The 27,811-nt window shown below is 46.5% G+C and overlaps 1 protein-coding gene across 1 annotated transcript; it reads left to right on the top strand.

Moving 5' to 3' along the window:
* The first annotated feature begins 586 nt into the window (after positions 1 to 586).
* Positions 587 to 27,180, top strand: LOC308468894 (uncharacterized protein). Its single transcript, XM_080991364.1, has 26 exons — positions 587 to 746; positions 2,114 to 2,172; positions 3,520 to 3,670; positions 4,498 to 4,647; positions 5,319 to 5,405; positions 5,829 to 5,957; positions 8,057 to 8,177; positions 8,481 to 8,557; positions 9,338 to 9,427; positions 10,376 to 10,562; positions 11,970 to 12,046; positions 12,704 to 12,790; positions 13,049 to 13,113; positions 16,144 to 16,318; positions 18,413 to 18,455; positions 19,083 to 19,199; positions 19,540 to 19,699; positions 20,333 to 20,422; positions 20,809 to 20,858; positions 22,464 to 22,594; positions 23,514 to 23,586; positions 23,885 to 23,983; positions 24,675 to 24,777; positions 24,870 to 25,017; positions 25,380 to 25,567; positions 25,814 to 27,180. The coding sequence occupies exons 1-25, from the start codon at positions 663 to 665 to the stop codon at positions 25,452 to 25,454; spliced, it is 2,628 nt and encodes an 875-aa protein (XP_080847490.1). The 5' UTR covers positions 587 to 662; the 3' UTR covers positions 25,455 to 25,567; positions 25,814 to 27,180.
* Positions 27,181 to 27,811: the final 631 nt, after the last annotated feature.

Raw genomic sequence — 27,811 nt, 5'->3', positions numbered from 1 at the left:
GCTGTTAACAGTTCCTGACTAGGACCTGTGAGAGACCAGGGTTCGAATCCCCCTGCTCAGCCATAAGGCTTACTGACTGACCTTGGGGCCGGATGCTGCCTCTCAGCCTAACCTCCCTTACAGAGGAAGAGGGGAATGTACACCCTCTTGAGCTTCTTGGAGAGAAAAGGGTTGGTTATAAATGCAAGCAAACAAGCAATCAATCAATAATCAATTAATCAATCAACAGTTAAAAGGTATATAAAAACAAAGTGATAATTAAGTGCTTAACAGTGGTAATTTACAAAACAATGTTTGATGACACAGACATCTTGGCACTTGCAAGTAAATAATTATAACCCTCCGTACTTTTCTAAATTTCATTTCCTTCTGACCTCACTTTTTACAATTTGTCCCATCCGCTCCCCACGTATGCTCATACATCAGCTATGTATTTTGCAAAGTTGTTCATTTTCTCATAGTGCATTTGGACTATGAGATATTTGGACCTAGGATATCCTAACCACATTTTGCATGACGGTTCCCAAGATCAAGGAGCAGCTTTGGGTTTATGTCTGAATGCAATTGATCTCTCATTTCTTTTCCTCTTCCCCATTCCTCTCTCTGTGTAAGAAATAACACAGGTCCATGCATAGGGCACAGCAAACCAGTGTTGTAGTGGTATGGTTAGAAGTATCGCTCTGTCCTTGATTCATTGCCTACTGGGAAGGAATAATCGTATTGGATTCTGCTGGTATCACTCTAAGGTAGGAAGACCAGGAGTGTCAGGAGCCAAATGTGGACTCCCAGGCTTCTCTACCAAACCCTTGGAACTCTCCCCCTCACTGGCCCTGCTTGAGTGTTTTGGTCTCGTTGGAACAAGTCTTAAAGTTGTAGAGTCTCAAAGTTTGAAGGGACCATAAACACAATCCAGTCCCACCCCCCTGCAGTGCAGAAATCCCAGCTAAAGAATCCCTAACAGTGGCCATCCAACCTCTGTTTAAAAACCTCCAATAAAAGAGAATCCATCATATCCCGAGGTAGCTTGTTCATTGTCAATCATTAGATAGTTCTTCCTAAGGTTTGTAACTTGATTTCATTGGTTTGGGTCCTTCCCTCCAGCGCAGCAGAAAACAAATTTGCTCTATATTCCGTGTGACAGCCCTTTAGATATTTGGAGATGGCTATCATATCTCCCCTCAGTCTCTTTACCAGGCTTTACCTTTACCTTTTGCCTTTACCAGGCTAAACACGCCCAATTCCCTCAACTGTTTTTCATAAGGTTTGGTTTCCAGACTGTTGATCATCTTAGTCACCCTCTGCAGACATTCCAGTCTCCTTGTCTGGATAGAGGATGAGAAGTGTGAGTGGGTGTTGCTTGCTGTACAAAGGGGGAAATCACCTTTGTTGCTGCTCCTACTTTCACCACTGGCCCTATCTACCCTGTGGCATGTGGCCCCCAGAAGGTTGCCTTGGAGGAGATGTGGCCCTAGGCCTGAAAAAGTCTGCCCTGCCATAGGAAAAACCATTTAACCAAAAGGAGCCAGCTGGAAAATGTGACTGTGCTTTGTATGGATGGAGTTTAAGTTTTTTGTTGGTGATGACAGAACAGAGCAGGGGAGGTCAGGGTATTTGTTGCCTGCTGTGCTAAGGTTGCTCCCTTTTTTATTAGTAATTTATTTACCACTTTATGCATCAAACGCTAGTCCTTGAGCAGTTTTCAACATTATAAAAATTACCAAAAAAACCCTAATAAGAATTACACACTATAAAGCACCATAGAAAAATTAGAGAAGACCCTCTTAAATGCCACTAAATGAGGTGTTGGGAAGCTCTGGCCCTGCAGATGCTGCCGGACTACAATTCCCATTGTTATCCTGGGCCATTGTCTATGCTGGCTGCTGGGAGTTGTAGTCCATCAACATCTGAAGGGCCAAAGGTTCCACAGACCAGCTGTAAACTAAAATAAGCGAACCTATAGGGACCATATCAACTACTGGCATATAAAAGATCTGAAAGAAGATGAAAAAGTTCTGCAGTTCTTTGTTATTAAAGAGCCATTATCAGCAGCAATTCTAACATGCTTTCTTTCCTTCCTTCTTTCTTTCCCCCCACCCTTTCCTCCTTTCTCTAGGCAAAAATGTCCAGGATGGTTCAGGCTCGGAGGCTGGAGGGCGTAGAGAAGAATATCTGGTATTTCCTTCTTGCGTGGGCCCCATACACCATACTTGCCCAGTCCATACTTGCCCAGCTGCCAGACTATACAAGGCCAGACTCTTTCTTTCTTTCTTTCTTTACTAATAAATGTAGTTCTGTATGGCCAGATAATAAAAATATCAGGACAGCTTACAACGTGCAAACATAAATTACCATTCTTAAAAATGAAAAGAAATACAGAGCATTATTAAGGTAACTGGCCAAGCAAAAATAAAAGCTGAACAGGTGCTGAGCCCTTTCAGGATAAAGAGGCCTTATATTTACATCTAGCCTAGTCACTTCACCCACTCCCTGATCCTTTTAAACAGGAGATACTGTTGAGGATTGAACCAGGGACCTTTTGCATGCAAAGCAGGCACACTGCAACTCAGCCACAGTCCCACCCTGACAAACCAACAACAACATCTTGTTTGCTTGGGCGAAGGGGTACTGGTTATGGTCCAGGGTTGCTGTTAGGTGCTAGGGCCTCTGTCCAAGGAGGGTAAAGCGTTTTGTCAAAATGCTTGCCCGAGAGAGCAGAGTTCAAGGAGCAGCATAGTCTTAGCCAGCCAAGCACAGAGCATCAGTTCAGCCCCAAAACATGATCCAGGCAGTCCAAGTGTGGTAAGAATTTACTTCTACACCACCTGTTCATTACCCAGATGAGAGGGAACAGGTTTTTAGGAAAACATGGAACCAAGAGAATTACAATTACAGCAAGCTTCAGCAGATCCAGTTAGGGACCCAGAGTTTATTAGATACTATTTCAGTAGGGCAGAACCAAACTTAATGTGGTTGTTCTAGCTGAACTGCCACTTAAGAAGAAGCTCTTTCACGAGGAGAATTAGAATGAGGGTTTTATAGAGATTGCACACAGAGTCATAAAACATCTAAACATTCTTAAAACATAAACATCCTTCTACATATATCAAGGAAGGTTACAGGTCATGAGAAGTAAAACAAGCATGGCTCCATACTGGTATCTTCACCCCCATAATCACATAGAGGTGCACCAAGAATGCCTAAGCCATTTGGGTCTCAAATGTCACACTTCTGTCACCATTCCCCTAGCAACCAGGCCTCCATCAGGCTTTCAGCATTCCTTCCTTTATCTCATGTCCCTTGCTTCTGCTATATCTGTCTGCTCTAAGCTGGCAGGTTGCTTTAGGGAGTCAGTGAATGATGGGATTCAAACCATCCACCCAACCAAGGCTTGCCTCTTTGCACACCCTGAACCCCAGCAATAGACAGTATCTGTAATCCAGCTGGGGTTGAGATCGCAGGAGGCTGGCCTAGTGGGATTTAATTCTTCCTCTCTGCTCTTTTGCCTTTCACTCTCCTTAGGGTGGAGTTTGTCAAGTTGGCGGCCACGTACAAGACCGTGAACCTGGGCCAAGGCTTCCCTAATTTCCCCCCACCGGACTTTGTCAGGGAAGCGTTGGTAGAGGCCGTTGGTGGAGAGAATACCTTGCTGCACCAATATACCCGAGAATTTGTACGTAAGAATCTCCTCCTTTTCTCTCTCAGGCTGCATGCATACCTTACATAAGTCTGATGTGTTGCTATGCAAGAACACTACTATACATAGTTCCCTGCACAGTTATCCCACGGGAAGAGGGATTGGTTGTTAAACCACTCTGGAAATTGTAGCTCTATAGGTAGGGAGATAAAAGGTAAAGGTAAAGGGACCCCTGACCATTAGTCCAGTCATGGCCGACTCTGGGGTTGCGACGCTCATCTCGCTTTATTGGCCGAGGGAGCCGGCGTACAGCTTCCGGGTCATGTGGCCAGCATGATTAAGCCACTTCTGGCAAACCAGAGCAGCGCACGGAAACGCCGTTTACCTTCCCGCTGGAGCGGTACCTATTTATCTACTTGCACTTTGACGTGCTTTCGAACTGCTAGGTTGGCAGGAGCAGGGACCGAGCAACGGGAGCTCGCCCCGTTGTGGGGATTCGAACCGCCGACCTTCTGATCGGCAATTCCTAGGCTCTGTGATTTAACCCACAGCGCCACCCGTGTCCCTTAGGTATGGGGATAGGGGCTTCCAAACAACTCTCAGCACTCTTCAAAAACTGCAGTTCTCAGGATGCTTTGGGAGAAGCCATGACAGCTTAAAGTGGTATCATAGTGCTTTAAATGTATAGTGCAGATGGGGCTGCAGAAGAGGATTTCTGGGGAGGCTGCAATCTAAGTGCAGCAAGTAAGCAGAAAGAACACTTGTTTTTACGATCAAGTTCAGGACAAATATGCAATAAACGTCTACTAGCCTGCTTGCTTCAGGTTACCATTCCGTGTTCTCAGCCTCTGCTGTTTCCCCAGGGCCACCCACGTTTAGTAGCAATCTTGGCCCGCTTTTTTGGGAAGCTGCTCGGACGAGACCTGGACCCTCTGAAAAATGTGATGGTGACTGTTGGTGCCTATGAGGCCCTCTTCTGCTGCTTCCAGGCTCTGGTGGATGATGGAGATGAGGTAACAGAGTGCCTGTGTGCTTTGGGACATATTAATGGCTAGGACAATGCTTCTCAGACTTCATGAAACTGGAAAGTGGGGGTTCTAGCCTCTGCCTCCCTGAACCACCCAATGAAGCTAAATGTTGGGAGTACAGAGAAAAGTAAGGACTTCTTCACACAGCATGTAGCTAAACTATGGAATTCACTTCTGCAGGAGGCAGTGATGTCCACCAAACTGGATGGCTTTGAAAGAGGATGGGCCAAATCCATAAGGGTATCAATGACTGCTGACTCTGGTAGCTGTGTCCTGCCTCTGCTGTCGGGAGGCAGTATGCTTCTGAATAGCATTTGCTGCAAATTGCAGTGGGGGAGAGTGTTGCTGTTGCATCTAGGTCCTGCTTGTGGCCTTTTTGTTAAGGCATCTGGTTTGCCACTGTGACAACAGGATGCTGGACTAGGTGGGCCCCCTTTGGCCTGATCCATCAGCCAGCCTTGTTTCGTGTTCTTTACTTCCTTCTTCTCTTCCTGACAGGCAGATGGGTGGCATCACTGCTGTTAATGATCCACACACACACACACACACACACACACAGACAAAATCAAGTAATATATTGAGGTCTGAAATCCTGTAACCACAGAACATAAAAACTAACCAATGATGTGCTTGATACCTCTTTTGCATTTTCTTAGGTCATTATTATTGAGCCCTACTTTGACTGCTATGAGCCCATGGTGAAAATGGCTGGTGGGACTTCTGTGTTCATACCTCTGCAACTAGTAAGTGGACTGATTGTGCTGGCCTTTGTAGACAGTGACCCTGATACTTCAGATTCACTAGACTACAACATCCATCAATCCTGACCATTGGCCACACAGACTGGGGTATGGGTGGGTGTCATGGGGGTTGGAGCCCAACTCTTCTTTACGGGCAGTGCTACTTCATCCAAAACAACCTGAACTCCACATCCCTGAATGGATGAGTCACTCACCAACAGTACTTTTGTCTTGTCTCAACACTGCCTCTGTCCTGTCCCAATGCAGCTTTAGTTTACTGGCCTTGATCCTAGATGGTGGCTCCGCTCTTCCACAGCTTCACCTGAATCAAACGAAACAGCTAGTTCTGGGGCCTTTGCCCATTGGCAGAAGTCCAGTGGCTTGACTCTCCCTTGACTCTCTCTTTTTCTCCATCTCCTCCGCCAGAATGCTGCAGAAGGTGGCAAGCTGAACTCTAGCAGAGACTGGCAACTGAATCCAGCCGAGCTGGCAGCAAAGTTCACCAAGCGAACTAAAGCCATTGTGCTGAACTCTCCCAACAACCCTTTGGGGAAGGTAACTAAGAACCCTGCAATTTTGTACAGGCCACTTGATGTACATTTGAAATATGTATGTGCAGTTCAGTATGTGCCATAGAATCATTGTAGCTTGAGGGCATCGCATAGGCACCAACCTCTGCTTCAGCTGAACCCATCCCCACCACCGCCACCACCACCACCTTTCCCCAGTCTTGTATGCCATTGCAGCCAGATTTTCCTCTCCTGCAAGATTGGGGGAAAAGTTGAGGATTCTCCCAACTTTTGTTGTAAAAAGAAAACTCTTCATAAACCAATCTTGAAAGACAGCAATATTGTCTGAAGTCTCCATTTAGGAACAGAGTGAATGAATGACATCTGTTCCTGATGAAGCAGCAATTATTGTCTTAAAAGGTAAAGGGACGCCCTCTTAAGCAACCCAACAGTAAAATCAGCAGCAACTAGGCCCCTGACAACCTTCGAAAACCTCCTCCTAACAACAAAGGGAAACGGTAAAGGGACGGTATCCGCAATATACAAAATACTACTCCATAATCCCGCAAATCCCCTAGACGCAATCAAAAAACAATGGGAGAATGACATAGGCTATGAGATTAACCCCACTCAATGGACAAGAATGTGGTCTAAACCCCCCTTTAAATCCATATCAACGAAAAGAAAAGAACTCACACTGAAACTCACCTACAGGTGGTACCTAACACCAAGGAAACTAGCGCTAATACACCCAGGAACCTCACCAAAATGCTGGAGAGGGTGCACCTCCACAGGCACATACCTCCACATGTGGTGGGAGTGTTCCAAAATCCAACTATTCTGGACAACAGCCATACAAGAAATATGTAAAATAACTAAGCAAGTAATAGACATCACCCCAGAATTGGCCCTACTAAACATCTTCCAAGACAACAATGCCCATTTACACCACAAAGAACTCATAACCCACCTGCTCTCAGCAGCCAGAAACACCATAACCAGACACTGGAGAGACCTGTCAGGAGTAAGCATGGACCAATGGTACCAAATAGTATGGGAAACAGCACTACTAGAAAAATTAACTAATAAACTGAAACTGACACGGGGACAAACAGAAGAAGACGCCTTCACCCCGGTATGGCTCCCCTTTATCACATACACAGCCCAACAGGACAATGACAATAATCCACCAACAGCATACAAATCAATATGGCTAACCTGATCCAAAACACCCACCCACCTCACTCACACACGAAAACAAAGATCACCACAGCCAATCACAAGCAAACAATCACACCCTAGGCCAACCCCAACCTCTCTCACCACCAAAGGAACACAAGTGAACAACACAAGCAACGCTGACACCAAACTCTACATACATTAAACATAATAGAAACACCGCCACCCGACCCCACCCCTATCCATCTTCCCTCTCTCCACCCCCCCTTTCTTCTTTCTTTTTCTTTTTTTCCTTCTCCCCCTAATGCCTCAACAAATGAAATGGATTTGTAAAAATGTTACATGGAAAGAAAAAAATACGAGGCACTACACTTCTGTAAAACAAGAAAATCCTTAATAAAATATTAAAAAAAAAAAAAAAAAGGTAAAGGGACCCCTGACCATTAGGTCCAGCCGTGACCGACTCTGGGGTTGTGGCACTCATCTCGCTTTATTGGCCGAGGGAGCTGGCGTTTGTCTGCAGACAGCTTCCGGGTCATGCGGCCAGCATGACTAGGCCACTTCTGGCGAACCAGAGCAGCGCATGGAAACTCCGTTTACCTTCCCACCGGAGTGGTACCTATTTATCTACTTGCACTTTGATGTGCTTTTGAACTGCCAGGTTGGCAGGAGCAGGGACCGAGCAACAGAAGCTCACCCCGTCGCGGGGATTCGAACTGCCGACCTTCTGATCGGCAAGTCCTAGGCTCTGTGGTTTAACCCACAGCGCCACCCGTGTCCCTATTTATTGTCTTAAAGGGTGTCAAATTCCTTAACTTCTCTCTGCCACCTGGGAACACCTTCCTCAGCATAGCAGACTACCCTTCCCATGGGTGTTCGGAGCGTCCTTATTCCAACAGTGGGAGTAGCTGCCACTGTTCTATGTCAAAGGGGCCCAGAGTTGCCAGTCTTCTCCCTCTTGTGCAGGTGTTCAGTAGAAAGGAGATGGAGCTCATTGCAGAGTTGTGTGTGAGACATGACGTCCTCTGCTTCAGTGATGAGGTATACGAGTGGCTGGTCTACGATGGCAACAAGCATATCCGGATGGGTAAGGCAGATCCGCTTTCTGGACACTTGGCTTCATACCTGATCATCCTCCTAATCTGTGAACCTGAGCTGGTATGAGCATTTGTGGGTCCCTATGCCTTCTTCTCCCTTTTGGGACCAAAGTGGTCTGACTCCTGCAAGATCTTGCCTTGGACTTTCCAGACTCTGCAAAGAACAGTGTTTTTAAAGGAGCAGATACTCAGGGTGCTTCTCCCTTATGGGAGGAATGTTCCAGCTCTGATTTCCTTTCTCTTGAATGCACCACCGTGTAGATTTCAGCTTCATTTTCTTTCCTTGCTGACAGCCAGTTTACCAGGAATGTGGGAACGAACCGTGACCATTGGAAGTGCCGGAAAAACCTTCAGTGCAACGGGATGGAAGGTGAGGAGGCAGGTGTAGGAGGAGCCAGACTTAAGGACCGTTTTCCAGTTGAAATTCCTACCTAATCCTTTGCAGGCAAAGGAATAGGTCCATGGTAAGGTGCATACTTTTCATGTGAGAGGTCCCAGGCCCTGTGATCTTCGGATGAAGGGCAGCATAGCAATTTTAATAATCATCTTCATCTACACATGAAAAATGGATCAGCCGACAGGTAATTCAAAGCACACAGCATTTCATCAAATATTAGGACGATGGTCATAGCATAGCTTTGTATTGTTCATAAACAGTAGAGCTGCCTAGCTATCTTTGTGTTGACCAGGAGACTATCCCGTAGACCAGGAGAACCTCAGGCTTGGGGGACAAGCACTGCCATTGGGAGCCTGCCTAAAACCCTGGAGAGCCACTGCCAGTCAGTGCAGACAATACTGAGCTGGAGGGACCTTAATGGTCTAGCTCAATATAAGGCAGCTTCCTTTGTTCCTAATGTGTCCTTGAACTCTAGTAATGCCTCTTGAGGCTAGAGGGTGTCTTTGTGGGTAGAAACCAGCCAGGTGTACAAAGGTAGCATTTATCTTTACTGCTCCACCTACTTTTGCCTCTGGTTCCTCCCACTGCTGACAGGTGTTCCTCAGAAGGTTGCCTCTGCGGCAATGTGGCCCTCTGGTTGCAGAGCCCCTCACCTGCCCACTGTAGACTTTCCCACACTCTCAGTGACATATGAAGAACACCAGCTATCCAGAGATCTGCAAAATAACCGCATTTCCTTTTCCGTGGCCATAGGTTGGCTGGACAATTGGGCCCGACCACCTTTTGAAGCACCTGAGGACAGTTCATCAAAACTCAGTTTATCATTGTGCAACAGCAGCTCAGGTAAGAAAACAGCGCTGGACAAAACAGTCCCTTCCACTGCAGGAGTAACCAATGCGTTGCCCTCCAGATGCTGCTGGACTACAATCTCCCATGTTTTTCTATTTTTATTTATCTAGAACATTTGTACTGCCCAAATGGATCCTATGAGTGGTTTACATGCAATCCATTAAAGCAAGTCTTAATCTAGAAAGAACTAAATAATACAGTGGTGCCTCGCAAAACGAAATTAATTCGTTCCGCGAGTTTTGTCGCCTTGCGATTTTTTTCGTCTTGCGAAGCACGGTGTCGGGAAAGTTTTGGAAAAGCTTAAAAAATCACCAAAGTCTTTAAAAACCTCAAAAAAGGCTACCACACCGCGTTCTATGAGTTGCTCCTCGAAGTCAAGTCACAACTGTATTAACGGTGTTAAGAAAAAGGAAACAAACTTGCAAGACGTTTCCGTCTTGCGAAGCAGCTCAAAAAACAAAAAACCCTTTCGTCTAGCGAGTTTTTTGTCTTGCGAGGCATTCGTCTTGCGAGGTACCACTGTAGTTCTAACTGGGGTTGCAGGAGAGGGCCTACTTGGTGGCTGCTCTCTGGCTTTGAATCTCCCTCCCTTGGGAGGCCAGCCTGGCTCCCTCCTTGTTGTCCTTCCGCCAGCAGGTGAAGCTTCTTTTCCCGCAGGCTTTGGGGAACTATTCTTCTGCTTGGAGCAAGCCAATTTAAATTATTGGGCCAGTTAAATCATGCCCATTATTGTCAGTGGGTCTACTCGGAGTAGGACTAAAACCGAAGAAGACCCACGTTAATACTTTTTGGCATCTCAAAGAACTGAGCACGGAATGTATATACTTACTGGAATAATCAACCTGGGGGAGGGGGAATTAGTGACAACTTTGACGCTGCTAACCTTGCCTGATAATTGCATTTGCAGTTGATGTCCATCTGTTGTTATTCATGAGTCTCTAGGAAGCCGTGGCCTGTGGGCTAGAGAAAGAGTTTGAGCGCTTTGGGAAGCCCGAGAGCTACTTTGCCCAGCTACCTCAACGGCTGCAGCGAAAACGAGACTTCCTGGTCCAGAGCTTGCTTGCTGTTGGCATGAAGCCCATTATCCCAGAGGGTTCCTATTTTGTAGTGGCCGACCTCTCCGAATTCAGTAAGCGTGACACCCCCCCTTCACCCAGTTAATGGTGGACACTTACTATTTTTTTAAAAGAGAGAACATACATTTAAAGAGAGAACATCATCCATGTAAAACACATTTTCCTCTCAAAAAAATAATAATCCCGGGAAATGTAGTTCACCAGCTGCATTCCTAGCATGCTTAACAAGCTACAGTTTCCAGGATTCTCTGAGTCAAGTCATGTGCTGTACATGTATGGTGGGTCTGCAGCCATAATATTGCTTGTTTTGAGACCCAGTCCAAATTCAGATCCATTGGTGCACCTAGCTCAGTACTGTCTGTCTAGAGTGACTGACAGCAACTCTCTGGGGTTTCAGGCAAAGGTTTTTACCAGGCCTGGAGATTGAACCTAGAACCTTTTGCATGCAAGGCAGATGCCCCACCACTAAACCATGGTCCTTCCCTTAAACATAAAGTAAAGTTCTAGTCCTCAGGATTCAGAATAAAGGGTTGATTTCAGTGGAGATACAGTGGTACCTTGGGTTACAGACGCTTCAGGTTACAGACTCCGCTAACCCAGAAATAGTACCTTGGGTTAAGAACTTTGCTTCAGAAGACGAGAACAGAAAATTGCATGGTGGCTGCGCAGCGGAAGCAGGAGGCCCCATTAGCTAAAGTGGTACCTCAGGTTAAGAACAGTTTCAGGTTAAGAGCGTACCTCCAGAACAAATTCAGTTCTTAACCTGAGGTACCACTGTATATAGAAAGCTGCCTTATACAGTGGTGCCCCACAAGACGAATGCCTCGCAAGACGAAAAACTCGCTAGTCGAAAGGGTTTTCCGTTTTTGCGTTGCTTCGCTAGACGAATTTCCCTATGGGCTTGCTTCGCAAGACTAAAACGTCTTGCGCTTTTTTTTTAAAGCCGCTTGAAGAGGCGCAGTTGCGACGAACCGTGCTTCGCAAGACAAAAAGACTCGCGGAACGAATTCTTTTCGTCTTGCGAGGCACCACTGTACAGTCATACCTTGGGTTACAGCCGCTTCAGGTTGTGTTTTTTTCAGGTTACGGACCGCCGAAATCTGGAAGTATCGGAATGGGTTACTTCCGGGTTTCAGTGGTCGCCCGTGCACAGAAGCACTATATCACGCATTGCGCATGCGCAGAAGCGCCAAATCGCAACCCACGCATGCGCAGCTGCGGGTTGCAGACGTGATCCATGCGGGATGCACATTTGCAACCTGAGCGTCCACTGCACTTAAGATAGTTTGTGCATAAAGCCCTGCATTGTTGATCAGCATCAGCTCTCCAGGGTTTCTGACTATGGGTCTCTCCAGTGCCAAGCATTTGAACTGGAGACCTTTTTCATGAAAACATGTGCTCTGCCACTTAGCAATCTTAGCCACTTAGCCTCTCAATCAATGCCCATGCTCTCTTCTTAGAAGATGAACTTCCTGATGAGCCAGACTCCGAGGAGCCGTACGATTATCGCTTTACAAAGTGGATGATCAAGAACAAGGTACGTGACCCAAGATTTGGGACCGGCCAGACCATTAGTGAGGTGGCTGCCTTAGGTGGCAGATTTGGGAAAACACTGAAGGTGGCAATATTACATACTCCATCCAACTCATTATTGACAGCTCCAGGGGTGGAGAACTTTTTTCCACCTTCCAGGGGCCATGAGCCAGTGGTGGGCTGGGCTAGAGACAAAGGTGGATGGATCAATGAATGCAGTGTTTAGCTTTTGTACAGTGAACCCTCTATCCTCCATCCAAGCAAGAGACATTTTCAGACACCCATTTCAACCAGGGGGAAAACACTCAGGACATGAAGCCAGACGAGTGAGAGTGTATAATAATAATTATAATAAGATTTCTTTCTTTACTTGATAAAATTTGTACATTGTTTGATTGTAAAAAAATAATAATCTCAAAGTGGTTTACAATGATACGTGTAATTATAATGTTAATAAGAATAGCAACAGTATTTAATCTATGAATCCCCTTTCACTTGTGTGTCAAGGTGAATTACAAACATTTAAAAACAGTCAGGAATTGTTTTTTAATCTTACAAAGAATAGGTGTCCGTTTTCAATTTTTTTTAAAAAAACCCTAAGGCAGATACTTTATCATGTAGTTGGAAAATCTGTCAATACACAATTCTTCTACCTCCATAGGGCTTAACCGCCATTCCGGTCTCTGCCTTCTTTAGCCCACCACAGAAGAAGAACTTTGACCATCTCATTCGCTTTTGCTTTGCCAAGGTGAGCTGTCCATGGGATTATTTGGAATGATTTCCCACATTTTTCACACCACTTGAGGGGGACATGTTTACATACATTTCTTTGTATCTTGTGAGCTGCTTTAGCAAAAAATGAGGGTGCTGGGAAACCTGTGACCCTCCAGATGTTGAACAGCTATTTTTGATTGTGCAAGGTGGGGGTGGGGGGCAGGCGTCAGATAAAAAATCTTGGCAGTGCCAAACACCAGCAATTAAAACTTACTTTTGTTTTGTGCATTAGGAAGACTCAACTCTGGAAGCCGCAGACAGCATCTTGCAGCAATGGAGTCGGGAGACACAGGGGCAGTAATATGATCATTTGAAGCAGGCTCTGTAGCTAGAATGTTGGAACAAGGAAGGAAAGAAAACCCACGTGCCTATTTTGCCGCTTGACATCAGGGTGCAGAATAGCCCTCTGTTGCCAATTTGCATATGCAGCAGGGAAGTAGTGTTAGGCCCTAGGGATCGCACATTCACCAACGTGATGGTGCCCTGTCATAGTCTCCCAGATGGGAGTTGTGGTCCAAAAGATCTGGAAGGCAGCAGAATGGAGAATGCTGCTCCTGGCCACTCTCCTCGCAGCCTGTCAGGCTTCCAATATCTGTGGTCAGAACCACACCATACATTTAAAGCACATCCAGCATACATTTAAAGTACGTTTCTCCCCCACCCGTAAAGAATCCTGGGAACTGTAATTTCCTCCTTAGGAAGCTACAGTTCCTCGTTTCCTTAACAGGCTACAATTTGTTGTGTTACTTGTGAAACTCTTAACGCATCTCCATAAATAGGAATGGGGAGATCTGTGCCCATCCAGATGTTGTTGGACTATATCTCCCATTAGCTCCCAGCATGGCCTTATGGTCAGGGGTGATGGGAGTTGTAGTCCTGCAACATTGGAAAGCCCCAGGTCCTCCCCATCCCCTGCTCAACAGCTTCCAAAGGCATCCCTGCATTACTTTTGATCTGAATTTTTAACTGAAACTGTGACTGTGCTTCTTGCTGGGCTGTCCTTATTAGTGCAATAATTTTTAGAAGCAGCTCCTTAACGAACGAAATTTCTGAGCATGTGATGTTATGACTGCAATTCACTACAAATTTGCTTTTTGGGAAGTGTGTGTGTTGGGGCAGGTAGGTGGTTTGTAACACTGGTATGGGTCTAGAATGATCTCTCCCCCTGCCTGTACCCCGCAGTTGTTACTTGACCACTTCTCTTCCAGTGCAAGGAAGGAGAACATCTGGTCCTATCTTCCCTCACTCTCCTTCAAGGGTAGGACAGGTCCTATCAATATGAGAAATCCTCGCATTTCCCTTAATTCTGCTCTTGAACAAGGGTGGGGGATCCTGCAGCCCCTTTAAAGTGTGACTGTACTACAACTCCCATCTTCCCTTACCGCTGTTCATCCTGGCTGGGACTGAGGTTCTTAGAGGACAACATAATCATGAAAAATGAAAAAAGAAAAAGAAAACTTTTGGGGGTTTTTAATTTCAAGTTAACAGTATAAACATACAAAATGATCATAGAATGTCATTAAATAGGAATGCAGAGAGTGATAAAAGATTGAGGTAAATATAAGCTGAAAGTTGCAGTCACTTATGTTCCAGTATAGGCAATCAAATAAAGATGTTGTTCCATAATATCCCATGTGTTGATGGGGGATGAAAAGCACACTTAATAAATTTTACAAAGTCAGTAAATGGATACCAGGTTGTGTAAATGGTGTTGGTCTTTTTCCTTTTTGTAGAGCAGTTAATTTGTCTATATGTAAAATATCCCAGCTTCAAAATGATATCTATGGGTTTCCAAATTTTGACTACCACTAATTTAGCTGCTGTTAGTGAATGGAGGATAAGAGCTCTACCAGTTGCATTTTGAGTCTGGGGAGTGAAGAATAAAATCAATTTTGGGTCCAAGCTGTTTTGTCATTTGATCAATTGTTCAAGGGAAAAAAATCCCAGAAGAAAATAATTTTGGGGCAAGGCCACCGCATATATATTAGAGACCCAGGCAAATGACTTTCCTGTCAGCATAGTTTTTATTTTTTTATTCAGTCAGACCAGACACATGTACCAGCAATGTGCTATTTTTAAAGTCTTTTCTAAGTCTTGACTGAGGTCGAACCTGGCAAGCTATTCCAAAGTTGTTCATCTACTTCCTCTGCAGAGTCTTTCTCCCATTTTAATCATAATGTCACAAGGGGCAGGAAAGCCAACTATGTGTGTTAAGTTGTGGGTGAACACATCAGACGACACAGCAATTCTTCAAACAGCTCTTGTTTATTCACAGGCCCAGAACAGGGCTGAAGGGTTCAGCCAACCTGCTTAGATAGAGCTCAACTACAAAGCAACATAACAACTTTCTGTAACTATCCAATCACTGAACATCACTTTCAATTCCTCATTTGCATATGTAGACCTGAGTGAAAACTATCTACAATATCCCCCTGCTGGCCCAGGGTGAGAACTTCAGTACATAACAGTGTGAGAATTTTATATATTTGAAAAACAATTCCCTACTAGGCTAGTCGTGTCAAGAAGTTGTTTAAAAAATATTTGGGCTGTGTAACGCCTGAACTTGTATGTTTATTTGGTTTAGAAAGAGTGTAATCTGATGTATGTTTAGCCAGGGACGGGCTGCTTCTGCCCATTAGAGAAAAGTTTAGCACCTTCCACAAAGCATAACAGAAGAGGATCCAGCCACGTGCAGCAGTGGTCTCCTTTCTCCCTCTCTTCCAGTAACACTTCTCCTGTCATCACGGAAATGTGCCGCTGCCGCTGCTAATGCTCAGCCTTTTCTTCCTAAGGGAAGAAAAAGAACTGTGTGACTCTGATTCTTCATCTTTTAAACCTGCTAGGACGGAGGATGAACTTTCCGAGGAATAAGTGAAAGCGTGATTAATCCTGCCTTCCCTTCCTGATGTGTCACTGTCCTTCCCCGCAGAAGGGTTTTTCAGCTCGGTTTCTGTCCTGATTAGAGAAATAACTAATTGGGCACTTAATATTGTCAGCAAGGCGAACTATCACTAAACCCTGCAGGAACGCAACCGGAGAAACGCTTTACACACACGCACAACACACGTTTGTTGCGAATGAGATATTAGCGTTCGACGTTAAGATCTGGGGAAATGCAACCCTTTCCAGCCTTATAAAAATCCCTTTCCCCTCTCCAATCTTTTACCAGGGATTGAGGGGCGAACGCGAAAGGGTTAAGAGACGATTTAACACACACTGGGGGAAAAACCTCTCAGTATGAACCAGGAAGTGACAAATCTATACAGGGAGAAGCCCTCTCTTCTTTGTTTCATAGCTCTGTGGCCCTTCCCTTTTTCGCCCAATCAGCGGTCGTAGGATAATACTGGCCCCGCCCCCAAGTTGTAGGATGGTGCTTGGGCGAGTGGAACATGGCGGAGGAAAGCCAGGCGAAGCGCTTGCGGGAGGTACACGTGGGATTCAGGGGGTGGAAGGAAGAGGCTGCTGTGCATTAGGTTCAGCTTGGGCATTTACGCGGGGGAAGGTGAGAGGGCTCAGCCTTCTTGGAGGGTGGGAAATCGGGGCCACTCGGGGTGAATAAGAAGATGGCGCTGATGCTTGAGGAGAGCGGGGGACCTCTTGTTCTTTTGGAGGAGGGGGCACATCTTTTAAATAATGGTGGTGGGAGAAAATGAGACCCTTTGAGAGGGCGAGGCAAAGGGTAAAGTCACATCCTTCCCAACAACCTCATACTCCAAGGTAGGCAGCGTTGGGACATGGAGGTTTCACTCAGCTGTCATTTTTGGTTTAAGGTAAAGGTAAAGGGACCCCTGACCATTAGGTCCAGTTGTGACTGACTCTGGGGTTGCGGTGCTCATCTCGCTTTATTGGCCGAGAGAGCCGGCGTACAGCTTCCGAGTCATGTGGCCAGCATGACTAAGTCGCTTCTGGTGAACCAGAGCAGCACACGGAAACACCATATACCTTCCTGCTGGAGCGGTACCTATTTACAGTGGTACTCCACAAGACGAACGCCTCGCAAGACGGAAAACCCGCTAGACGAAAGGGTTTTCCGTTTTGGAGGCGCTTCGCAAAACGAATTTCCCTATGGGCTTGCTTCGCAAGACGACAGCCCATAGGGAAATCTCCGGGACAGCGGGGAAGCGCAGCGCGTCTTCCCCACTGTCCTCGGACCTCCTCCCGCCGCCCGGCTTCGGAACGAATCTCCGATGCCGGGCGGGGGGGGAACGCCTCCTCCCGCCGCCCGGCATCGGAACGAATCTCCGATGCCGGGGGGGGGGAACGCCTCCTCCCGCCGCCCGGCATCGGAACGAATCTCCGATGCCGGGCGGGGGGGGGGAACGCCTCCTCCCGCCGCCCGGCATCGGAACGAATCTCCGATGCCGGGGGGGGGAACGCCTCCTCCCGCCGCCCGGCATCGGAACGAAGCTCCGATGCCGGGCGGGGGGGGAACGCCTCCTCCCGCCGCCCGGCATCGGAACGAAGCTCCGATGCCGGGCGGGGGGGGGACGCCTCCTCCCGCCGCCCGGCATCGGAACGAAGCTCCGATGCCGGGCGGGGGGGGCGGGGACACCTTCTCCCGCCGCCCAGCTTCGGATGGCTTTCCTGAAGACTTGGGGTGGGAGGAGGGTTTTCCTTCCCACCACCAACATTCAGAATGCTGTTCTGAATGTTGGCGGTGGGGAGGAAAAACCCTCCTCCCACGCAAGCCCCGGGAACAGAGGGAAAGCGCTGCGCGCCTTCCCCTCTGTTCCCGTACCTGTCCTGAAGGCTTGCGGTGGGGAGAAAAGCCCTTCTCCGCACCGCCAGCCTGGCAAGCGGTTTCCCTAGGAACGCATTAATTGATTTTCAATGCATTCCTATGGGAAACCGTGCTTCGCAAGACGAAAAACTCGCAAGAAGAAAAAACTTGCGGAACGAATTAATTTCGTCTTGCGAGGCACCACTGTATCTACTTGCACTTTGACGTGCTTTCAAACTGCTAGGTGGGCAGGAGCTGGGACCGAGCAACGGGAGCTCATCCCGTCGCAGGGATTCGAACCGCCGACCTTCTGATTGGCAAGTCCTAGGCTCCACAGCACCACCCGCGTCCAATTTTAGCCACAGACTTTAATCTAATACCAGTTCCTCACCCGGACCCCTTCTCCTTCTTGGTGCCCTACAGATGTCCCACAAACACCAGGCAGAGAGATTGGTCTAACTCAGTGCTTGCCAAGCACCTCTGGAGGCTCATGAGCAGAGCTGTCCATCTTTTACCCACAAAATGGGACCCATTGTGGGCTTCTTAGTGGGGCATCTGGTTAAGATGCTGATTATCTGATGGTGATTACTATATGATGTTCATGATTATAAGATGCTGGTCCAAATGGGCCTTTGGCCTGATCCAACAGCCAGACTCTTTCTTAGGTTGTATCCCAGGGACCTTACAGAGAAGGGTGGGTAATTAATAATGATAACAATGCGTTATTATGAGTACATAACTGTTTGCCAATCGGTCCTGGAATGGAGTGTGTGTCTTGAACAGAAGTGGGTGATGTGAACTACCTGTGTGACCATCCTTAAGGCACCTATCCCGCTGAAGCAGCTAATGGGATCTGTGTTCTTTCCTCCTTCCTAGGGGGAAGACAGAAAAATGGACTGGCGCAAATGGAAGCAGGAAAGTAAGAATGCTCTTTGGGTTCCTGGGTCTTCTCCCCACCCCCACAGACTTTTTTTAGGGGGGCAAGTCAGCACTGGGAATCTGTCCTGCCAAAGAACATAGGAAGAGCCATGCTGGATCAGGCCAAAGGCCATTCCATCCAGCTCAGAAGAAGAGGGTGTTTTGATATGGTTTGGGCCATTTGCCATTAGTGTAGAAAATGAGCTCATTCTCCCATTATACCATGTGTGTAAAGGCTTGCCCCTGTCATTGCCTGTTGTTGAGTGCCTAATAAACACATATGCTTATGGTGTCTTAAGTTTATCCGTTTTCAAACTGTACATTATTGGTTTTCCAAATCCCCCCACCCCCTTGCAACACAACATTTTTGTCAAACTGCACACGAAGAAAAACAACTTTGTGTTTCTGCTTTCTGCCTTCCAAGTGGATGTCTCATTTTGGCTTAGCTTGGCACACCAGCAGTATTCCAAGCCTGAGAGTCCTGGGAGAAAAGCACTGCACAGTCCTTGCTTGATTATTCCCAGTATACCTTAGTCCAAGGCCTTCTGTGTTGGAACTGTTTTAACCCCAATGCTAACTCTCAGGGATTTCACTTATTGTCCATTCTGTGTTCTCATCTCTCTTCCAGAGAACGAGGAGAAGAAGAAATGGAAGGAGCTGAAGCTTTTGAGGACACTGGAAAAGAAGATGATGCAGGAAGCGGCAAAAAAACAGAAAGAGGAGGCAAAGCCCATTGAAGATAAAGGTAACGGATAACCACAAATGGGAATGAAACTGGACTTTGCTTGGAATGTGCTACAGAACAGCCTTCGGCAATCTGGAGCCACCTCCAGATGTTTTGGACAACTACTCCCATCAGCCCCAGCCAGCACGACTGATGGTACTCCAAAGCATCTAGAGGGGGCGCAGGATTGGTTCAGGCTGCTATGGAGGAGGGAAGTAACCTGGGACTTTCTGCATGCAAAGCTGATGCTCTAACCACTGAGCCGGGTACGATGGGTAATAAAACAAAAACCCTCCTCGTGAAAACTAGGAATGTTTATTGTGCGCTGCTTCTCCTAAACAGTAACTTCCTTATTTCCTAGGACGCAACTACACAGTCAGTGTTGCTCTTCCGGGCTCCATTCTCAGCAATGCCCAGTCGGCAGAGTTGCGGACTTACCTTGCCGGGCAGATCGCCAGGGCCTGCGTCATCTTCTGCGTGGACGAGATTGTGGTGTTTGATGAGCAAGGGGAGGATTCAAAGTAAGGACTCTGGTTGCTCATGAGGCTTTCCCCCTAGCTAGCTGGCATCATTTCCATGCAGGGATTCCTTCCCAGCCCTACCTGGAAATGTCAGTGGGGAATGAAAGTAGGGACCTGTTACCACAAAGACAGCAGATGCTCTCTTATAATAAGACACACTGCAGCAGCGTCTGAGTACCTGAAGGAGCATCTCCACCCCCATCGTTCTGCCCGGACACTGAGGTCCAGCTCCAAGGGCCTTCTGGTGGTTCCCTTACTGTGAGAAGCCAAGTTACAGGGAACCAGGCAGAGGGCCCTCTCGGTAGTGGCGCCTGCACTGTGGAACGCCCCCCCATCAGATGTCAAGGAAATAAACAACAATCTGACTTTTAGAAGACAACTGAAGGCAGCCCTGTTTAGGGAAGTTTTTAATGTTTAATAGGTTATTGTATTTTAGTGTTCTGTTGGAAGCTGCCCAGAATGGCTGGGGAAACCCAGCCAGATGGGCGGGGTATAAATAAATTTATTATTATTATTATTAATAATAATAATAATAATTACTGAGTGGCCCATAGAAAGCCAACAGGGCGTAACTTTTTATAATTTAATTCCAAAGATTGTACTGTTCCCCCTCCCCTGCCTCAATCTTTTCAGGACGGTGGAAGGTGAATTTGAAGGGATCAAGAAGAGAGGTCAGGACTGTGTGCAGCTGGCCCGGATTCTGCAGTACCTGGAATGTCCCCAGTAAGTCATTCTGCAAAAACATGGGAAAGCGCCTTTAATGGTTTTACGCTACCAATGCTTCCTCAATATTTATTGTCAAGGACTGGAATTTGCTGGTGGGGGGAGAGAGAGAACAATAATGCCCCAGGGATTAGACAGGCTTGTATGTCTCTCAGCAGGTCCTTCATGGGATGAAGGGGAGATTTTGACCCTCCGCCCCATGTATATCTCACAGTGCACTCCACTTCTGCTTGGGGGCCTTAGGTCTAGCTGGCTTGATTTTTCTGTTGGCTGCTGTGTTTTATTTTATCATCACTGGATAACTTGACCATTATCGCAGCTGAATATTGGAAGCTGCTTCTTCTCATTTTCCCTTCTAAAAGCATTTCTTTTCCTCTATTGGACAGATACCTTAGGAAGTCTTTTTTCCCCAAACACCAGGACCTTCAGTTTGCAGGTAAGGCCTAGAGCAATGGGAGGGCCACATTCCCTTCCAGGCAACATTCTGGGGGCCGTATTCCAGTGGTAGACAGAGCTGGAGGCAAAAGCAAGCAGAAGAACTAATGCAGATTTTACCTTCTGTATAGTAGGCTCATTTCTGCACGCGCACACACACACACACACACACACACACACACACACACGATGTATGTATAAATACATCATCCAAAACCAGTTTCCAAAATAGTTTCATGATATTTGACATGGCCATATATCTCGAATCACAACGTGTGCATGCACTATGTTAAAAAATCATGCTGTTGGAAAACCCGTGAAGCCAGTCATCGCTTCGCTCGTGCTTCCTGCTGCCCCTATTGCTCTGCCTCCCCAGCTCTCCACTGCCTCTTATAGGGGGCAGTGAACCACAAGAGCAGGTGCCGAATAAAGAAGCCTACCTGGGAGCTTTCCTCAGTAATGTAGACACCATGAGCTTCTTGTTTTAAGTGCAGACCCAGGCTGGTAGGTGGTTGAGGGAGACGCCTGTCAAAGCACCTCCAGGCTTCTTGCTGGGAGCCCCTTTCCCCTGCCTTTCTCCTCCTTTGGACTCTCTCTGCTGGCAGAGCTGCCTCCTCATGCCTGAGGGTTGCCAGGGCCCTTGCGAGAGCAGGAAGCCCTTTCGGCTCCACCTCCTAAAAGGCCCCTCCCCCATGTTGCTGCCCAAGCCTGACTTTTGAAAGGCTGCTGCCCCCAGCCGGGGCTTGCTTGGAAGCCACTGCTAGTCCCATGGAAAAATAAACTGGGGTTATTTACTTCTGAGTTGTTAATAATAATAATAATAATAATAATAATAAAATTTGCCCTGTTGTTTAATCCTCCTTCCTTACTTTCCCTCTTCTCTGTGTGTGTGTGCGGGTGTTTCTGTGTCGCACCTCTACATAGTGACACCATTATATATTGGTATATTTCAGTGTTTAGCCAGTGGTATGTCACAATGTCAGAAACCAGACATCGTCCCCACACACTCATTCCTCCTAATGAAAAGGCATAATAATAATAATAATAATAATAATTTTTATTTATACCCCGCCCTCCCTGGCCAGAGCCGGGCTCAGGGCGGCTAACATCAATAAAATTTCAGTAAAAACATAATAAGAAAAAAAGAAAAAGAAAAAAAACAATTTAAAAGACAGGTTAAAATGCAATTTAAAATGCAGCCTCATTATCAGAGTTCAATGACGTTTTCCAGCCAAACAGTCTTAGGTCAGGTCACAGTCAGATAAACAAATATTATACACTCAATAAGGTCCCTCAAAAAATAAAATAAGAGCACATAAACTTTACACTAAATTGATTGGTTCCCTGGAATAAATCAGTAGCTGAGTATATAACCCCCACCCCCGAAAGACTTAGAGGAATTCTTTGGTCTCCAGTGGATGCCAGAAGGTGAACAATGTGGGCTGAACCTCAGGAGTAATTAATTAGTCCTGTCTTGGGTTGTTGTTTTTTAGTGGGTAGGGACAGCACACATGTGCACATGTGAAAAGCAGTGTTAGTTTGTTTTGCATTGGATGGGGAGGGTGGGGGTGACTCCATATTACTCACCTTGGACATGTTGTTTCAGGGCTCTTAAACCCCCTAGACAGCCCCCACCACGTGCGGATAAGTGAGGAATCGGAGTATCGGGAAGGAGTGGTTTTGTCACGGCCCACCAAGCCCGGCCGGGGATCCTTTGTGAACTGTGGAATGCAAAAGGTAAACCCTCACCTGTCCTGCTGCTATACCTTAAGGGGGGTCCTACTTTTAACCCTCCACGATCCTTAACCAATCTCTATCCTTGATGGAGTGAGTGAGTTCTGCAGAGGCAAGCATGATGTCCCTGCGGATCAGGGGGAGACCCTAGAGCTGCATTGCATCAAGGATAACTCCCTGGGGGCCACTTGCCAGTGAGGGATGTGGCCAAAGACCAAAAAGGGGACAGAGCAATAGATGTGAAACTGTAGCTACTCATATTTATTTATTTGTTGCATTTCTGTCCCACCTTTTTCTCCAAGGAGATTATGGTTCTCCTCATTTAATCCCCACAACAGCCCTGTGAGGTGGGGCAGTGACCCACCCAAGGTCACCCAGTTCACTTAATGGCCCGGTGGGATTTTGAGCCCTGGTCTACCAGGTCCTAGTCCGACACCCTAACCACTACACTGTGTTGTCACCTTAAAGGTAAAGGGACCCCTGACCATTAGGTCCAGTCATGGCCGACTCTGGGGTTGCGGCGCTCATCTCGCTTTATTGGCCGAGGGAGCCGGCGTACAGTTTCTGGGTCATGTGGCCAGCATGACTAAGCTGCTTCTGGCAAACCAGAGCAGCGCATGGAAACGCCATTTACCTTCCCGCCAGAGTGGTACCTATTTATCTACTTGCACTTTGACGTGCTTTCGAACTGCTAGGTTGGCAGGAGCAGGGACCGAGCAACGGGAGCTCACCCCGTCGCAGGGATTCGAACCGCTGACCTTCTGATCGGCAAGCCCTAGGCTCTGTGGTTTAGACCACAGCACCATCCACATCCCGTTGTCACCTTACCTGACCCCTATAGCTTATATTGCACCCTTGCCTGGCTGTGCATTCGGCAGGCCTGAGATCTGCCACATCCCAAGCCAATGTTCTCTTCCTACAGGAGGTACAGATCGATAAGCAGCTGGAGGCAGGCCTTCGTGTTACAGTGCGTCTCAACCCACAGCAAAATCCAGGTAACGTGACTGACCTCATACCTTGGCCCAAATGCTGAATGGGCTAGCCCCACATCTACCACTGCACTCAGGTTGCTCAAATTTGTCCCAGACAAGGATGTGGGGGGCAGAATCTCCCTTTCATAACATTTCCCTGAGCTTCATGATTTCAAGAGTTGTGAGGAAAAACTTCATAATTTGCAAGCAACCCTCTCCTTTTCCCGTGCAACTGGGAGGCGGACTGCCCATTTGCATCCCAACAAAAACCTGGGTTCTTGTGGGCCAGCCAGCCCTGTTAACTCCCCACTTTCTTCCCTAGAGAGCAAAACACAGAAGGGGGTGGTTGTTTCATCGCACCAGCCCCGAACTGCTTCTGGGCTCTACTGGGGCTACAGCGTCCGCTTGGCATCCTGTCTGAGTAAGTGTACACGCCTACTTTTTAAAAAGACCCCATAACAAACTGTTATGATTAAGTATATTAAGCCTTTAACAACTGGCTTTATATACTTAAGATTGCTTTACGTCATTATGCCCACTCAACAGCTTTGATGGGGGAACAGGCACTGTTACAGGCCCCACATTATACCTGCTCTGCAGCTGTAAAGAAATGATCTTTTAGTGGGGAGGCACCTCCCCTTTGGAACTGCCTGCCTATTGAAATCAGGCGTGCACCACCATTGCATTCTTTTCAGTGCCTGCTAAAAACATTTTTAGTTAGACAAGTGTACCCAGATGCTTAGAAAGTTAGTGGGAGTCTTAATCTGTTTATGTCTATTGATATTTTGATTTTCTGAAAGCCTGGAATTATTGCTGTTTTTATTGATGATTTTCTTTTATCATCCTTTTTGTAAACTGCATTGAGATTTTTTTAAAAAAATTTACACCTAAGTGGTGTATAAATTTAATGAAATAAAGTAGACTAGAGTTCCCAGCATTCTTTTGGGAAATGTATGCTCTTAGGCTTAAGTTGCTTAGAAGTCATTAAGTAGTTTATAAATTTAAGTGGCATTAAGTGGCTTGTAAATTTAATAAAAATAATTTGGAGAACCGCAGGTTTTCCCCGTCCATGGCTTAAGTGCATTGCTTGACATTTGTCTTTTGCTGGTCAGGCGCTGTGTTTGCTGAGTCCCCATATAAAGAAGGCTACGATCTCTCCATTGGAACCTCTGAGCGAGGGGCCTCTGTGGACCAGGCAACTCTGCCTTCTTTCAGGTACACCTTTACAATCCTACCAGGTTTTATGGGGACTAGAATCGTCTCTCTACATCCCGCAAACCTGCTTTACCCTTTCTTCTGTCTCCCAGACATGCTTTGATAGTTTTCGGAGGCTTGCAAGGCCTGGAGGCAAGCGTGGACATAGACCTGAACCTGGAGGTCACAGATCCAAGCACTTTGTTTGACTTTTATTTAAACACCTGTCCGGGGCAGGGCAGCCGCACCATCAGGACCGAGGTGAGGTTTTTTAAAAAAAAGGATGTTCATGGAGGCTCATGGTTACTAGCCACAGTGACTATATTCTCCCTTCATTGTTAGAGGCAATATGTTGGAAATAACAAGGGGGGAAGAGTTGTTGTTATTGCTGCTGTGCTTACGTCCTGCTTGCAGGCTTCACATTGGAGCACCTAGCTGGCCTCTGTGAGAAGAGGATGCTGATAGGTGCCCAATCCGACAGCCAGGTTCTTTCTTTGTTCCTTATGGTGGCCTCCTGCACCCATACAAAAGAAGAATCTGCTGGGTTAGGCCAACAGCCCATCTAAGTCCAGCATCCTGTTCTCTCAGTGGCCATAAATTTCCTTTTGGGGTTCCCTTTCTAGGAAGCAATTCTCATCTCTCTGTCGGCGCTGAGACCTCGGATCGAAGAAGCAGTGAAGAAAGGCAGCAACCTCTGAACAGAAGCAGAAACTCAAGCATCCAACATGGGCAGACCATCATCAGTCTTTGCCTCTCCCAGCCCAGGATTTGCCCCAGCAAATTATTTGTCAAAATTACAAATACCTAAATATAGACAGATAGGTAGCCGTGTTGGTCTGCCATAGTCAAAATAAAAAAATCCTTCCAGTAGCACCTTTAAGACCAACTAAGTTAGTTCTTGGTATGAGCTTTCGTGTGCAAGCACGAAAGCACTTGGTATCTGAAGCACTTGGTATCTGAAGAAGTGTGCTTGCACACGAAAGCTCATACCAAGAACTAACTTAGTTGGTCTTAAAGGTGCTACTGGAAGGATTTTTTTATTTTGACTAAATATAGACAGTCATTTACCCTCACTAGATTCAACGTGCTGCCATCTGCCTTATTGCAGGGCAGATTCGAGGGTAAACCATATGTGAAATGAGTCTGCTCCTGCGGCTTGATGGAGGTAGAAACTGTCTCTCATGCCTTGTTACGCTGCCATTTGTACGGGGATATACGCTCGGTATTTATTACCCCTGCTATGCAAAAATCTCTAAATGAATCCAAACTTCAATGTCTAAAATCCCTGGTAGAGCACAAGGATCCTGAGATCACGTTAAGGGTAGCAAATTCTGTGCAATTGCCATAAAACTTAGGGAACAAGCTGTGCTATCATAATGATTAAGGCCTTAAATGATAATTTTAGGTTATATGTTAGTGACTAAGTTTTAATTTGTATATTTTTAAACTGTTGCTATATCTGTATTGTCCCTGTTATACCTAATTGCAAATTCAAATGTATCCCTATCATGTTTTATGACTTCTTTGATATTGTATGTGGGCTGGAACTGGTCTGTGACCGAAATAATAAATTAATCATCACCTCTCCCAGCCAACTTAACACCGAAATGTGATGTAGGACCAACTTCTCTCTGTTGGGAGGTCAGGAAACTCACCTCCCTGCTGCCAGGGAGCAGGGGTCAGCAAACTTTTTCAGCAGGGGGCCGGTCCACTGTCCCTCAGACCTTGTGGGGGGGCTATTTTTTTGGGGGGGGATGAACGAATTCCTATGCCCCACAAATAACCCAGAGATGCATTTTAAATAAAAGGACACATTCTACTCATGTAAAAACACGGTGATTCCCGGACCGTCCGCAGATGAGATTGAGAAGGTGATTGGGCTGGATCCAGCCCCTGGGCCTTAGTTTGCCTACCCATGGGTTGGAGAGTAGCCAGGCACAAACAGAAGGGGAAAGGGGGAAGGACTTGGAGACTGGCTTGTCTAGCTCAGCTGCCACTTCTCAGAAGGAGGCATCTGCTTCGAACTTTTGGGAAACAGTGAAGACCTAAGTGTGGCAATTGACTGGAGGATGATGCCCTCCAGCTCAAATGCAATCTGTTGCAAACACATTCATGTTTAACACAGGAGCAACAACTTTATCCACACAATTAAGACTGCTAGGGATATGATCTCCGCCCCCTACCCCAAGCAACGTACAGTTTAAGAAGAAACATATCAAGTGTATGACCTAATGTGATATTCCAGGAGTATTAAACGGCCAACCTTTTTAAGGTATAAACCAGTGGTTCCCAAAGTGGGCAATACTGGGGGGGGGGGGGAGGGATTACTTAGCAGAGTGAAAAGGACTATCAGATGTTAAATAGCTAGTATCACTGGATCAAGTTCATCAATTTTGTTGAATTAAATGAAATGGTTTTAATTCAGTTTTGTGCAGGGTTTTTTTTTGGGGGGGGGAGTTTTTGCATTTTTATTATTTAAACCATTAAGCATTAATAGAAGTAAAATATATACATATAAATGATCACATACACCTGGGTGGCCAGTAGTATATGTGAAAAGGATCTAGGGTCTTGTTAGACCACAAGCTGAACACGTGTCAACATTGTGATGCAGCAGTAAAAAAAAGTGAATACTACTCTAGGCTGCATCAAGGGATGTGTCCAGATCAAGGGAAGTCATAGTACTGGCCTTGATCAGACCACACCTGGAATAACTACTGTGCCCAGTTCTGCCCGTCTCAATTTAAGAAGGATACTGACAAGCTGGAAAGCGTGCAGAGGAGGGTGACCAAGATGATCAACGATCTGGGAATCAAGCCTTATGAGGAACTACTGCAATGTGCTCTATGTGGGGTTACCTTTGAAGGTGAGCGGAAACTACAACTAATCCAGAATGCAGCAGCTAGACTGGTGACTGGGAGTGGCTGCCGAGACCACTTAACACCAGTCCTGAGAGATCTGCATTGGCTCCCAGTACGTTTCTGAGCACAATTCAAAGTGTTGGTGCTGACCTTTAAAGCCCTAAACGGCCTTGGTCCTGTATACCTGAAGGAGC

The sequence above is a fragment of the Podarcis pityusensis genome (genome assembly GCF_964106645.2).
Source record: "Podarcis pityusensis genome assembly, chromosome: Z".
Taxonomy (NCBI): Eukaryota; Metazoa; Chordata; class Lepidosauria; order Squamata; family Lacertidae; genus Podarcis; species Podarcis pityusensis.
This window is presented reverse-complemented; position numbering and strand designations above follow the sequence as displayed.